We start from the raw sequence: 14,696 nt of genomic DNA on the forward strand, positions 1-14,696 counted from the left end.
CCTTGAAAAAATTTTCTTTTCTACCAACAAGAGTCAGTTTTTTTCGAATTCAACACTTTTTTTGGGGTGCGCGCTTACCCTTATCGATTGAACAATGTCTACCACGCGCCGTTCCAAAGCGCAGTTGTGAAATGTGGCAGATAATCCTGGAAAATTTCCTCAACGCTTCAAATGATAAAGATCATTCTTTTCTCAGTGAGTGAAATTTTGAATAAAAGATAATATTTTAACTATGGCATCTAAATTCTTCAATAACTGATGAGTTTAGAAAATCCGAAAACTGAAAATCGATGAAAAAATTAGAATTGCGCGTTTGTTGCAGAGGAACAACCGGCCATGATTCTGCCAATTTCTGTAATTTTTCAAAATTTAAGCTGATAGACCCATAAATAAAAAGTCGAGGTTGAAGCTAAATTCGTCCGGCCTGCCTCCACCATGTTCATTGATTAAAATTTAGCTGTGTAGTTTTTACATTGAAAAAATAAATAATGAAGTTGTTAAGGATGACTCTCTGGGCCAAAATATTTATTTCGAAGAACAGAGGAATTTTCTCGGTTCTTTGCAGGATTGGAGAAATATAAAGATACAAGATAAAAGAAAGACAGACTTTAGTGGGGTGTAGAGTTCATAGAAGAAAGAGGAAGCAATTTGAAAAATTTCAAAGAAAATATCCTTTTCGATTCTAAATAGAAAGTTTCAATGCAGAATGTTGTTCATTCGTGGTCTGCAGCAGAAAAGGTCATATTTCGTAAGATAAAAAAACGAACCTTTCAAAAATCCAATATTGCATTTGTTATTCTAAATGCTTTCTCTATTTGTAGAGAATATTTTCAGAAAATTCGGTAGTTGGCATTGTGTTCAACTATCATATATTCTTTTTTTTTTCATGAAACATCACAGATCAGATTTGTGTTCAGGAGATTGTATGAAGAAGCGTTGTTAACAAGAATCTGCAAGCGGAATTTCGTGAAAAACAAACATGATTACTAACTTAACTAACGACAAAAGGCACTATTCGTTATTTCAAATTTTTCCAGGAATTCAAACTTCTCCGATGAATTCAAAGAAGCATGGAGAATGTTGATGTTATCATCCTAGAATCGTTTTCATCGACAGAAAATCCATATTACCTTAATATATTCTCAAATTTCACAATAAAAGATTGAATAATGAATATCTAGAATCAAACTGTATAAAATTCTGAAAAATTCAAGAATAAAATATCATTTTCCCCGATGTAAAATCAAAGACAACATGCGTGCCGTGAAAATCTGGCAACGCTGGTGGAAAATCGCCCTTCTGTGATACTCACGTCAGTTGAATTTCACCACCGATTCACGTAACACTTTAACGTGGTTGTGAACTTGTTGAAAAGTACGATTTACATTTCGACTTATAAGGTAAGAATAACGAAAATTTCAGTGATTTTAATTTTTGGAGTTACGGTGTTGAAAATGTTATTTTTCAAAGGTTTTGTGATTTCTGAAGGCCTTTGAATTGTGACAATCTCTCATTATGTGGTATTGATTTTTTGCAAACACGTCTCCGTTTGATATTAATTTCTGAAGGGGTTTCTTCAAGTGGGGTAGAAATTAAGATAGTTCAGGAAACTGTATTGCTATTACAATTACACAACAGTCCACCAGGTTATTTTCTTTCAGTGCGGCAGTAGGTTCATTAATGTTCCTAAGAAGCATTAAGCATTAGTCAAAGATAGAATGTTCAGAGTATAGATTATTCATTATTCTTTATTACCAAACGTTCATTGATGAAATCCACCCTGATGAAATTCGACCATTCCATGAAATTTACGAAAATGATCCAGTTATGGAAATAAAAACAATAGAATAGAATTAATGGAAAACCATTAATATAAATTCAAACCTTCATCTTCTGATTATGAACTAATGAACTATGATTATTCTTTTATTATCATAGTTATTATTAATTTTCTCCATTATTCTCTTTGCCATTTGTTTCATTATTCAATGTAGGAATTCCCTTTCAACGTTCCAATTCGTATGAGAAATCTGAGAGCTTTCTCAGTTTTCACTCAAAATTAGTTTGGAGGTACTTTTTCATTGAAAATAACCTCATGCTGTATTGGTGAATTTGCACCCAGTTATCTCCAGTTAAATAATAAAAAATAATGTATCTATTCACACCGGAATTCTTGAAATCTCAAACATTTGTTTGAAGTGAACATTCCTACAAAAAAAGGCTTTCGATTATTTCAATAGAGTCTGAACGCAAAATTAATTTCGAGACTGGATTTTCTCAGGTTGTCCCAAATTATGGTGCCAAATTGAAACAGAATATTCACCTTGAAAAATAAATACGATTTTCCTAATATTCATTTCCTCGAATATGGTTCGTTGCAGAGATACAATATACAATGATGTTGAATATGAAAAATTGAAAGTTATTTTCATTCATACCTTTCACTGTTTCAAAAATTTTTTCATTCAAAGTTGAAAGAATATTGGTGTTCAATAGGTGCTTTAGTTCTAAAAAATATATCTACATTTTTAGTTGCCACCAGTTGCGTACAACAAGGGCATAATGGTTCCTCTTTCCCCTAGTTTTTACAACCCTGGTGAAATTAAAAATGTTATGCATTTTTCGCGTTTCCCATTCAATTTTGATTGGAAAATGTTTTCTCTTCGAATCCGGAAAAATCAACCGTTATCAAGATAATTGCGCCTTTATGAATACAAACAAACTAGTAATGAAAAATTTGTAATAGAAAAATATATATATATATAAATAGATTGAACTCATTGAAAGTTTTCAACACCATGTACCTCTGCAAGAAACCAGCTTTGGTGAAAAAATGTATATAAAAATGTCATTTTTTTCTTCTTGAATATCTTGAAAATTATCTTACTCGAATCTCGAATTATCTTGAAAACGGTTAGTTTTTCCGAATTCGAACAGGGTTATATTTTTTACTCACAATTGAATGGGGAATGCGAAAAATGCATAATTTTTCTGATTTTACCAGTGGCGTGAATAATAGGAGAGAAAAGGGACCATGATGCCTTTTTTGTACGCCACTGGTGGAAACTGAAAATGTAATTTTTCAGAAATAAAGCACCTATTGAACAAAAACATTCTTCCAAATTTAAATAAAAAATTTCGGAAACTCTTGAAGTTATGTATAAAACTTACTTTTAATTTTTCATATTCAACACCCTGTATCTCTATAATAAACGATTATTGAAAAAAGAAATATTTGGAAAGTCCCATTTATTTATTTATTTTTCGAATCTTCGGGAGACCCTGTATAACAGATGAACTTCTTCGCTTATGATGCCAGAATCCATAGGTACAATTTTAGTTTTGTGAAAAATACTTTTTTACATCCTACTACTTTATTCATTCATACCCTCTGATGATGGACTTGAAAATGTCTTTCTTCGCTACAGATTGAATGATGAGTCAATGAATATTTTTAAATAACTTCATGACGTGACCCCTATTGAGAATGAATGTAGCTAGTGAATGAAAAAAAAATCACGAACCTACATATCAGACTTCAGAAAATCAACTCAATACGTTGTTCTTCCACTTCTGCACCCCACGCGAAAGTAATTTTTGCCATCCACCGAAACTATCAAATCGAATCAACACATCCAATATGGTCCAATTTTCTATCGTTAATGTACCTACTCCACGTTTCAATAACTTTATTTGGAAAAGCAACAAATGGAATGAAACAACTAATCTAATATGGTTGGAACCTGTGTATCTATAATGTACCTCTTTTATCTACAACCATTATGTTCTCCGTTCGAAAACTACCGAATGGAATGGGGCATAAATCTAATATTGTTGAGCCCCTGTATCGATAACGTAATGGATCTCCATTTGATTTTTTCACAAAATGAAAAGGAAGAAGTAAAGTATGTCCATTTTATGGAATATAAAAAATGAAGGTAAAAAATAACTTCGTATTTTATCGCTTTTCTATTCGTGCCCTCCATCTATATATTCCATACGTTGGAGAGATTATTTTGATTGGGAATAACCATACAGTAATAAACATGGATAGAGGAAGTATACGCAATTTTTACATGTCCCCAACATTGTTAGATTTGACAATTTCACTATATCGTTATGAATGTACAATGTATATTATGTTGAATGAAATGAACCTATTTATTTGAGTGATTCTTGATTAAATATGCAAATTTCCGATAGTTTTCCTAATCCTCGAATTTATAATAAGCAGAATCTCTATTATTTTCGTTATCTACCTTCTGATATCCAAGGTTTGGCAACTTTTGCGCTCCTAGTGTCATCGGTTGTTTCACGTCGTTTGGCACGATTGAACTTTGTTTTCTAAATTTCTGATATATTTATTATTTAGGTATTTATTTCAATATATTTTGAATTAATATGAAACGTTGATTCACTATGGAACATAAGGAGTGCGTTCTTTGTGGAGAAACTCACAAATTGATTGAAATATCGTATCACTGATATGTTTTCATTTCCGCGCGCTTCATGTCAAATTTGATAGTTCATGTTGGGACAAAATTTGCTTACTGTAAATGACATATGCTTCCTCTATCTATGTTTATTACTATGAAGGAATAACCTGTCAAACGTCAATACGAATCGAGTTCTGCGTTTCCGAGCACATGTTTTGCGAACCGATCGCTCACAATGTCTGTATTCTTCGATTTTCGTGCCAAGAATGATCTCGAATATGTTTCGTGAAGGTAGCAGTTCGGAATGTTGTGTTGCTGTCAATTCAAAAACTGCGAGATTAAAATTTGCATTTAAATGTATGAGGACAATTTAAAGCCGCATGCGAAATTACATGTTGATCGCGAAATGTTAACCATTAAAAATTCGAGATTATTATCGAACAAAAATAACCGAAATTTCCGTGACCACAGAACAGACGGAATTGAGATCTTAAGTATTGATATGGAATACCAATTTCAAGGTCTGTACTTAATTTCAAGCTGATTCTATCATCACAATTATAGAAAACTTAAGAAGAATACGGGAAAAAATGCTTAATACCAAATATTTCAGTGATTACAGATCAGATCGGGTTGAAATATTGCATGGCTTTATAGAAAAAATATTCAAGCTTCTTGCAAGAATTTATGTTGAGAACGTTATCAGAACCATAGAAAATTATGCAAATATTAAAAGAAATCAACATAACAGTACCACTTGGCTTCGCCGTTTTTTTCCGAAATTCGAGGCTTTTTTGTGAAAAACTGATTATACATTTATGATTCAAAGTATTGTCCATCGCTGGCCACTACTTTCTCCCATCTTCAGGCTGCGTACGAATCCCGCAGTGAGAACTGGTTACCTTTTGAAGCGATCCACGGATTGATCCAATCTTTTACTTCTTCATAAGGCCGGAAGTGCAGGTCAGCTAGGCCGTGTGCCATTATTCAAAACAAGTGATAGTCCGAGGGAGCAATATCTGGAGAATACGGCGGTTGGGGTAGGACTCCCCATTTCAACTTTTTCAAATATGTCCTGGCCACTTTCGCAACATGGATCGCATGTGATTAGTTCAGTCGGTTTCAGCAACTAATAATACACTTCGCCGAGCTGATCCCACCAAATACTGAGCATGATCTTGGAACCGTGAATATTCGGTTTGGCCGTCGATGTGGAAAGATGGCCCGGACATCCCCATGATTTTCTTGGTATTACCGTAATGAATCAATTTTTCGTGTCCAGTCACAATGTGATGCAGAAATTCCTTCCGTCTTTGCCTTGCAAAGATCAGCTGTGCACAAGAAATCAAACGCCGTTCATCATCTCTAGGCTTCAACTCTTACGACAACCAATTTCATTGTGTCTGAATCATCCCCATGACTCTCAGGCATTTTGAAATGGTTTGTTGCGTACTCCCAATGATCCTGCCAATTCTTGTTGCATTAGACACTAGTCTTGATCAAGTAATGCTTATAATTCTGTATCTTCGAAAACGTTCTCTCTTCCTACGTCATGCTGGTCTTCGACATCAAATCATCGTTCTTGAAGCGTTTAAACCACTCTCGGCACCTAATTTCAATCATCATAGGCCTCATCATAGGTATTTGAGAGCATTTTATGAGGCTCAGCTTCAGATTTTTTCAAATTGAAGCAGAAAAGTTGAACCTCCCGCAAATTTCTTTCCTAAGCTGACATGTTTAATCCAGAATAATTTTATAATGCAGACACATCGACTAATATTTCGATGGCGTTATGTTTACAAATACCTTAGCTTATTGTATGATATCTACGATCTATTTATTTCGACTACCACTTATTGCTATAGCTACAGCCATCTATTGCAAAACGGCTGAAGCAAGTTTGTACACCAATATATTTCCGATGAAAAAATACGACCTAGTTGAGATTTTGCTAGTAAATATTGAATAACAAGTTTGAGCTTTATGTTAACTTTTGTGTTAACCGTGTTATAACAAAAAGACAAAAGCACTGACGTGAGGTCTGGAGTTTTTGACCGCTTGAGGCCATAGCACTTTTTAGGTTTAATAAATTACAACTGTTCTGTGGTCTCTATGGGTGCAATTGACCTATGAATAGACGAGCGCTCAAAGGCTTGCAACTTTACGTCAGTGTATTTATCATCTTTTACATTTATAAATAGCTGTTGATATCTTGAATGGTAATCTATTTTATTCTTCTATCATCAAATTAAGTTGAGAAAACTCTACTACAATGTTTTGTCAAATTAAGATCATTTTTCGTCATCCTGATGATCTTTCTTCAATATTTTCCAAACCTTGCAACATACTTCGAAATGTTGTATCATCTTCCAAAGAGATCAATTCTAAACCCTTCTTCCAAGAAATTCCATTTGAAACGTCCACAAAGAAAAAACACATCATTTCTATATTTTCGATTATCTCACCACGCAACGGCAAAAATTGAATGCTACAAATAAGTTTCATTCCGAATCACTCAATTGGTCCGAAACTCGATTTCCTTCGGGCATTGAAAATAATTTCACGTTCCTGTGTTAACTCAACAAAAGGAAATACGTTTGTCCACAATGGAAAGTTTGTATTGGCTCTCTCGTGTATGAGACCTTGATAAGAAGAAAGTGGTGAAGTGGTCTTGTGTTGAATTTTCCCGTTTTATGCAACAGGAGAAGGACTTTATTGAATTTTCTTCGGTGTCGTCAGATACTGGTCCTGAATACGAAAACAGAATTGAAGAACACTTTCCGATGAAAACTGGTAGACTTTTCGATATCTTTAGAATGAAGAAAAAACACCAGAAGGTATTTTATTCGATTATTGGTGTACAACTTTGCTGTAGGCTGTAGCGGTAAGTGGTAGTCGAAATAAATAGATCGTAGATGTCATACAATAAGCACAATATAGTAAAGTCTTCGTGAATATAAAGCCATCCAAATATTACTCGATTTGTGTCTGCCTCATAAAGTTAGTCTCGATTGAACAAGTCAGCTTACGATGCAAATTCTCATAATTTGCGGGAAATTTTAATTTTCTGCTTCAATATGACGAAATCCGCGGCTGAGGCTCATCGAATGCTCTCAAACACCTATGGTGAATAAGAACGTGACAAGAGTGGTTTCAACGCTTCAAGAATGGTGATTTTAACGTCGAAGACTTCTTCGAAAATGAAGAATTGGAGGCGTTACTTAATTAAGACTCGTGTCGAAGGCAACCAGAATTAGCAAGATCATGGGGAGTGACGCAACAAGCCATTTCAAAACGCCTGAGAAGTTATGGGAATGATTCAGAATCAAGGAAATTGGATGCCATAGGAGTTGAAGCCGAGAGATGTTGAACGGCGTTTGTTTGCTCGTGAACAACTACTTGCAAGGCACAGACGAAAGGGATTTATGCATCGTATTGTAACTGGATTTATTACGATAATTGCAAGCGCCGAAAATTGGGGATATCTCGGCCATGCTTCCACGTCGACGGTCAAACTGAATATTCACGGTTGCGAAAGTTGGACGTTGGAGTGGAGTCCTCCCCCACTCGCCGTAATCTCCAGACGTTGCTCCCTTGAACTATCACTTGTTTCGATTAATGACACACGACCAGGCTGACCAGCACTTCCGGTTTTATGAAGAAGTAAAAAATTGGATCTATTCGTGAATCGTTTCAAAAGATGTCTAGTTTTTTCAACGCAGGATTCGTGAGCTGTCCGAAAGATGAAAAATGTAGTGGCCAGCGATTGACAATACTTTGAATCATAAATGTATAATCAGTTTTTCACAATAAACCCTCGATTTTCGTGAAAATGACGGAGCAAAGTTGTACGCCTATGTATTTTCACTGGTAAGCCCCGGGAACTTATTGAGTAGAGTTTGACACTATTGACGAAACTTTCAGATGGTACTGCTCCTCTTATCTGAAAAGTTTTAGGTGACATCTATGTATCAAATTGAACGGTAGTATTCCACTATCACACTAAAAGTGCTACCGTTTTTCTGATCACCAGTTGACGCCACTGTTGCGTGAGATCCAATGAAGTTTGTTCCTAACATAATTATTCCATCATACAAGTGTTACAAGTGCTATCATGGCGTGGATCGAAACACAAATGACACAATCATTTCTTTTTCATTGTAATTTTCCATCTCAACTGTAATGTTTTTTTATGGGAGCCCTCAGTTCAATTTTTTTGGGTTCACGCTGTTTATTCTGTAGATGTGTTTTTCAAAACGTCATTCAGAATGCTCTTCAAACCTTAAAATTGCATAGCATCCACAAGCTATGTATTTTGCAAACTGTTTTTGGCCCTTCGTCAGCAGCAGATTAACGTACAATGAATAATCTGAACAATTTTTTCCTTTAATTCAATGGCAATATTCATAAGATATGATAATACTTCTGTGTGCTCTGGGTGGACTTGCCCTGTAAGTGAGCACACTTTTGAAAATAAATGTATTTCGAAACAGTGCACAAATTTACCTTTGAATTAGTTCTTTTAATCCGCTCAATTTGGCACCACTATTCGTTGAACATAAGATTTTCAAAACGCTTACTGAGTGCTTACTTGCTCTTGAAAAACCTCAGGATTAAAGTGGTCACTTTTGAAGGGACAACCCTTCTCAGATTTCAATGGTATTGGTCCTTCTTCTTCTTCTTCTTCTCAAACAGATCAATTTTCAGCCAGTATTGCCCCTGATTGAGAGAGTCTGAATATGGGCTCAGCCTGAGAGACTATGTACTCAATCTCGGTGGTGTGAATGTCAGTCTTGATTCTGGGTCCTGGGGCAACAGGACTTTTGGAGATCCAATCCCAGCACTGATTTTCTAAGTATTATTTCAATAATAATCTAATTTTGACAGAACAAATGAAAATTTAAAATGATGCTGTTGATTGGTGATTTCTTTGTATAGCGCCACCTCAAGGATTAAGAAGGAAAAGGGATCCATGCTCGAACAAAATCTAATCAGTGAACACACCAGTATTTTAGACATCTTAGTTCAATCATAATTCATAATTGCTATAATATATCTAAATATATTAACTACACAATTGATAAAGACCATCAGCACACAATGTCTTTGAAAATTCAAAATATCGTAGACTTCAAGCTATACTAGCGCCTCTCATTCATACGCGATAGCCCCCATTGAATAATCATTTCAGCAAAACGGCATACATATTCCAAGACGCGGCGTTGTTCATAGTATTGCCCTACGTGTGGCGCCCTCCCACGGACTTACGAACAACAATCTCAAGAATCAGCACATATACATCATTTTTTTCATATTTCAGCCAATCTTCCCCACAATCCCTAAATTTTCCAAGGTCAGGGGCGCACGGCAGAATCAGCCCCCGGCTCAAATCCCCAGTACGGCTTCAAGATAACCGATTGCAGCAAGTACTGCGGCCCCACAGGCTCCGCAGTTAACGGCCCCACCCTGTCTTTCAGCAGCTTCAGACAGTCACTCACTTCCAATGTCAATTACTTGAAACGAAGGTTCAGCTCCGGGGATCTATCCTCGGAGTGCGACGACACTGAGGCTCCGGTGGATCCCTACACCAGAAAAACGCCGCCAGTGACGTCGCAGCCCCAGGTGAGTCAAAATTCTCCTGTATCGAATCCTTATTTATCGACATACCGGACACTCGAAACTTGTAAGTAACATAGAAGGAAAAAGAAGAATTCAACATCGCGAGACCACAAAACTGCCTAAAAACGGTTGAGGAACACTGACGGAGATGTCATTTTCGGGTGTTGAGTAATAACAGGTTTCTACCCTTGTCAGGAAGCGGAGATGAGATCAGGTGATAGGGGGGATATTAAATTAGCCTACGAAATTGCTTCAATTAATCTCTATTATCATCTTGGATTGTTTGCTTCGTTTTGTGCCTTCAACCTTTGTAGGAGAGTCACGTTTCCGACTGATGTAAAACTGGTAATTAAATCTTCTTTATTTTTACCTGCATTTACGAGCTCGGGGAGATTGCAGGATAGCTTTCGGGCGATGCAGCTTCCATTACTTTCATTACTTCAGTCGACAATACCGTAAATTCTTCAATTTAAACCCTTTCATGGCGAAAGAGGACTTTTTTCTCATTTCATCTAATTTTAATTAGCTCTTCTACCAAGGAAATAACTGTTTTAGCATTCACCCCAGAATGAGTATTTCATTATGTTCGTCACAAATAAAGATCTTTCTTTATAAAAGAACCAGGCAGCAGCCTAATGGAATAATTGTCATCTGTTAATTTTTCTGAAATTTTCGTATGACCTCCCGAACAAGGGTCTACTGGTCCAACGCAATCATAACTAATTTTCGAGATACAGGGTGTCGAAGTTGGAAAATGGCATTTCTAAAAATGAATAAAAGACTTTTGCTCGACAAATATTGCTTACCCATTAAAATTAATTGGATTAATTGGTTAAGGAGTGAATCAAAAACATTATTCAAATTCAAAGTAACATTTCTCGTAGGAAAACATGAATTAAACACGTTTGCGCGACAAATATTGCTTACTCATAAAAATGAATTGGATTAATTGGATACGAAGTGGTCAAACATTATTCAAGATGAAATTCGATCAGTCCATAATTCAGTCCCTGTAATTAAAAAAGTCGTCTGTGGAATTTCCCAATTTTTTGTCATTAATCTTAGTTTGAGTACACTTTTATTATGTCAAACAGTATTGGATTTGCTATGACCAGTTTTTAGGATACACAGGTACTACACACATCGTCAAAAGTCTTGCCCGCCTCTATCAACTCTCAACTTGTTGAATATGACAATTTTTGTATGTAGAATCTTCACTATCGTAGCACTCATGAAAACAATAAACCAGCAAAAAATGTTTCTTGTTTGGGAAAATACAGGTGTTTTCGAAGTTAATCAGTTTTCATCACATAACATGATTTGAAATATTGAGAATATTCCGTGGAAAATGCCGGGACATCCAATTTCTCAGTTTGACCGGGCAAGAATATTAGCCCTACATCATGAAGCTTTGTCGAACCACCAGATTGCGCAACATTTGAATATTCCAGGGACTTCAGTAAGGCGCATAGTGGACTTTTTCCGGGGAACCGGCAGCGTTGCCCGGAGACTGGTGTCTGGTCGACCCAGAGTAAAATCTCCAAAGGAAGACCATTATATCGAAAATTTTATTCGAAAGTATTCCTAACAGCCTTCGAAGTCATTTTTTTGAGGACCTATAGACAGGTAGTCTCAACCAGAACCATAAGAAGACGGTTGCATGGACATAGAGCTAACCGTCGGTAATGGGCAGAACACCAACAAGACTGGCTTTTACCACAATGGTGCAACGTACTTTTTTCGGACGAGCCTCTAGAACAGGCTCGTTGACAAAGTGATAGTCGACGAGAAAGGATTTGGAGAGGTCTAGGCAGGCCTCTAGAACAGGCTCGTAGAAATTAATATGGAGCTATTGAAAAGTATCGGGATACGAGAGCTGCTGATGATGACAGGTCGGTGGATACTAAAATCTTTGAATGATTTCGTCAATCTTGCTTGATGGTGGTCTCAGCGATAGTTCATTTCTATTTTTTCTGATTACTTGTTGAACAGATTGCAATGTGTTAGAGTCGGCTATGTCATACCAGAACCTGTGAGCCTGAAACATGGACTCCCGCAGGGATCGAATCATGTATTCTTCTTCTTCTTTTAAATTCCTTTATCAAGGCAAATTTGTCTTTCTTTTGGGTGTTGTGAACTATGTTATGGACAATAATCCCTGTTTAGTTTCTTATATTCAATATCCAAGAATGTTCTTACCTTCCTAGCCCTCATTTTCCCACTATTTTGCACTTTATGATGAACTGGAGCAATTGATGCTATTCACTCCTCAACACTTGTCTGAAGTAGGTCGTTTTCCGCCTTTCAATAGATATTAATATCTATTTGTGCATTAGTAATATCAAGCACCTTCTCATTCGACAGTTTATCTAAGGAATATTAAGAATTATGCGAAAGAGCCACATTTAAAATGCTTTGATTTACCTCAGAGTAGCCAACTTGAATATCCAGGATTCCATCCCATATTAAAGAACAGAGTATAGGTATAGAGCTTTCAACCATTCTCGTAGTTTCGTGTCAGAGAATGCGTAACGCAGAAGACTTTTCATTCGCTCAAATTCTGATCTCTTTTCTTGATCTCATTTCGAGTTCTGGATCTACACTGTTACTTATCCAGCATTCCATTAAGTTATTAAGTTGTTCATTCATTCAGCAAAAAAAAATATTAGTGAAGCATATCTTTGCTTTGCAATTCACATCTCTTGATGTTCAATTATTGTGATACAGACTAACTAGTTCAGATAAAAAAGAATCCAGCTCATTCAAAACTCCTGCCTCAGACTCCCAGCTCCTTTACAGCCAAATATAAAAAGTATATTCTGAATACCTGATGATTTCCTGAATAATGCTAATCAATAATCCTGAATTCTGATACATTTCATTGTTTTCCAAAATGACTATTACTAATTATTAAATTTTAGGCTCCACCTCCACCTCCTCCACCAGCTAGTCAAGGCTCGTCATCTGTCAGCTCGGGCATCGGATCAACAGCAACCTCAGGCTCTGCTTCTGGTTCCGACCTATCCCTGAATCTTCGAAGCGGTTCCAAAACTACCAGTGCACCAAGTAGTCCTGCAAAATCTAGGGAATCTCTCTTGCAGAGGGTGCAATCCTTGACAGGACAGGCAAGAGATCAGGGAGCGTCTATATTAGGTGAGTACCATTCAAATGATGTTCCATTATTCAAAGATACAATAGAACATGATTTTCCGCATCAAAGCTTTGTTTTGAAAAGTGGACATTTTGGATCAATGTATCCTCTTCCTCATTCACATATTGGTTGTTAATCTGGGAATATATCTACTTCTAATTATTTGCTACTTCCACATGCCACTTCAATAAAGGGATATTTGTGCCATTGTTGCAGTTTAAATCACTCACAATTCGAAGCATGTGTTCATAATAATAGATTCTTCAGTTTATCTATTCTTTCACAATCAAGAAACCATGTCTTTTCATTCGATTGGCCTCTTCAGTTCATTTCAGCAAACCTACACATAATCTAATTTCATTCGGTAGAAATCTTCGAAGCTGTTAGAGAATAATGTCAAATATGGATAAATTCAATCACTTTTCATACTTCTGAATTCTCCTTTTTTAAACGAATCACAAGAAGAAGGAAAATGGAAGAATTACATCAACCACGGCCACTTCACTGATTGAATATTTATTCATCTTTTGCTCCGCCGCCTTTAAGTTTCTAATTGATCCTATACATCAATGCCAGCATCAAAAACTTCGGACTGCTTTTACTGCGAATTCAGGCTGGTCTGAGCAGTTAATCTTGGCAGGTAAATATCGAATCCCTGCCTGATTTGCATTTTTTCATTATGTATTCTCTTCGTAGTCCTGTTGTTGAAATGAATTATTACTCACTGCTTTTCATCGAAGAAAATCAATACGTTCGTGGAAGTGGCGTTGAAAGTAGCACTCTCAGATTATTTCCAAATTGAAACTCAGCATCCCTTTTAACAAACTGAAGTGATGGACATCAATCGAAACTGATTATCCCTAATCCTTAATTTTCAGGAGCTGCAGTTTCTAGTGCAACCCGGGTTACATCATCCGTTTCCGGTCGGTATCTTACCCTGCTGGTAATTGATGATCAAAACACAGACTGGTCCAAATACTTCCGGGGAAAAAGGATAGGAGAGTACGAGATTCGTGTGGAGCAAGCGGAATTCAGGGAAATAACGGTTACTGCAATCGCTGAGGCTGCAAGTGTTTCCATGGCAGTCATGAGAGGAGGTACAAGGGTGGGGAGGTCCTTCAGGCCAGACTTTCTGTTGGTAAGTTAAAATGGCATTTTAGTTGAATATCTGACTCAAATACCGGAGCTTTGTGTACCTTGTTCACACTGAATTATCCTTTGATCGGAATCGAGTATCCTTCAAAAAAAAAAAAACAATCCGATTCAATGCCTTGTTCCTTGTGCATTCTAATGAATACATGCAGGTTCAGTATGAACTGTCTTGTGAACAAAAATAGAATGATTCAATTGTAAAGCTATCGCTCTGTTACTTACTGAAATAATTGTTAATCCAGTGCGAAAATTCTAGCAGTAGAAAGAAGTAACCAGGTTTACCTTATAAGGCAAATTTGAGAATTTGTGAGAAAGAAGAACATAGCTAGTGAAAATTA

The 14,696-nt window shown here is 36.4% G+C and overlaps 2 protein-coding genes across 2 annotated transcripts in view; both read left to right on the forward strand.

Annotated features, from left to right (window-relative positions):
• Window positions 1–1,316: 1,316 nt before the first annotated feature.
• LOC123681330 (synapsin-like) overlaps window positions 1,317–14,696 on the forward strand; it is a 126,693-nt gene continuing 113,313 nt past the window's right edge. Inside the window, exons 1-4 of the mRNA XM_045619670.1 lie at window positions 1,317–1,400; window positions 9,757–10,058; window positions 12,977–13,208; window positions 14,085–14,344. Of these exons, the coding sequence (XP_045475626.1) occupies window positions 14,285–14,344 (60 nt within the window). The 5' untranslated portion in view covers window positions 1,317–1,400; window positions 9,757–10,058; window positions 12,977–13,208; window positions 14,085–14,284. The remainder of the gene's footprint in view (window positions 1,401–9,756; window positions 10,059–12,976; window positions 13,209–14,084; window positions 14,345–14,696) is intronic.
• Window positions 8,269–13,919, forward strand: LOC123680917 (synapsin-like). The gene is made up of 4 exons (XM_045619038.1): window positions 8,269–8,284; window positions 9,790–10,058; window positions 12,977–13,208; window positions 13,903–13,919. Exons 1-4 carry the CDS (start codon window positions 8,269–8,271, stop codon window positions 13,917–13,919), a joined length of 534 nt encoding a protein of 177 aa, XP_045474994.1.

The sequence above is a fragment of the Harmonia axyridis genome, chromosome 5 (genome assembly GCF_914767665.1).
Source record: "Harmonia axyridis chromosome 5, icHarAxyr1.1, whole genome shotgun sequence".
Classification (NCBI taxonomy): Eukaryota; Metazoa; Arthropoda; class Insecta; order Coleoptera; family Coccinellidae; genus Harmonia; species Harmonia axyridis.

What these genes read in the sequence shown, in the direction of transcription:
- LOC123680917 (XM_045619038.1), top strand. An exon ending in CAGTGACGTCGCAGCCCCAG is followed by an intron (nt 10,059 to 12,976) that starts GTGAGTCAAAAT and finishes ATTAAATTTTAG; the next exon opens with GCTCCACCTCCACCTCCTCC.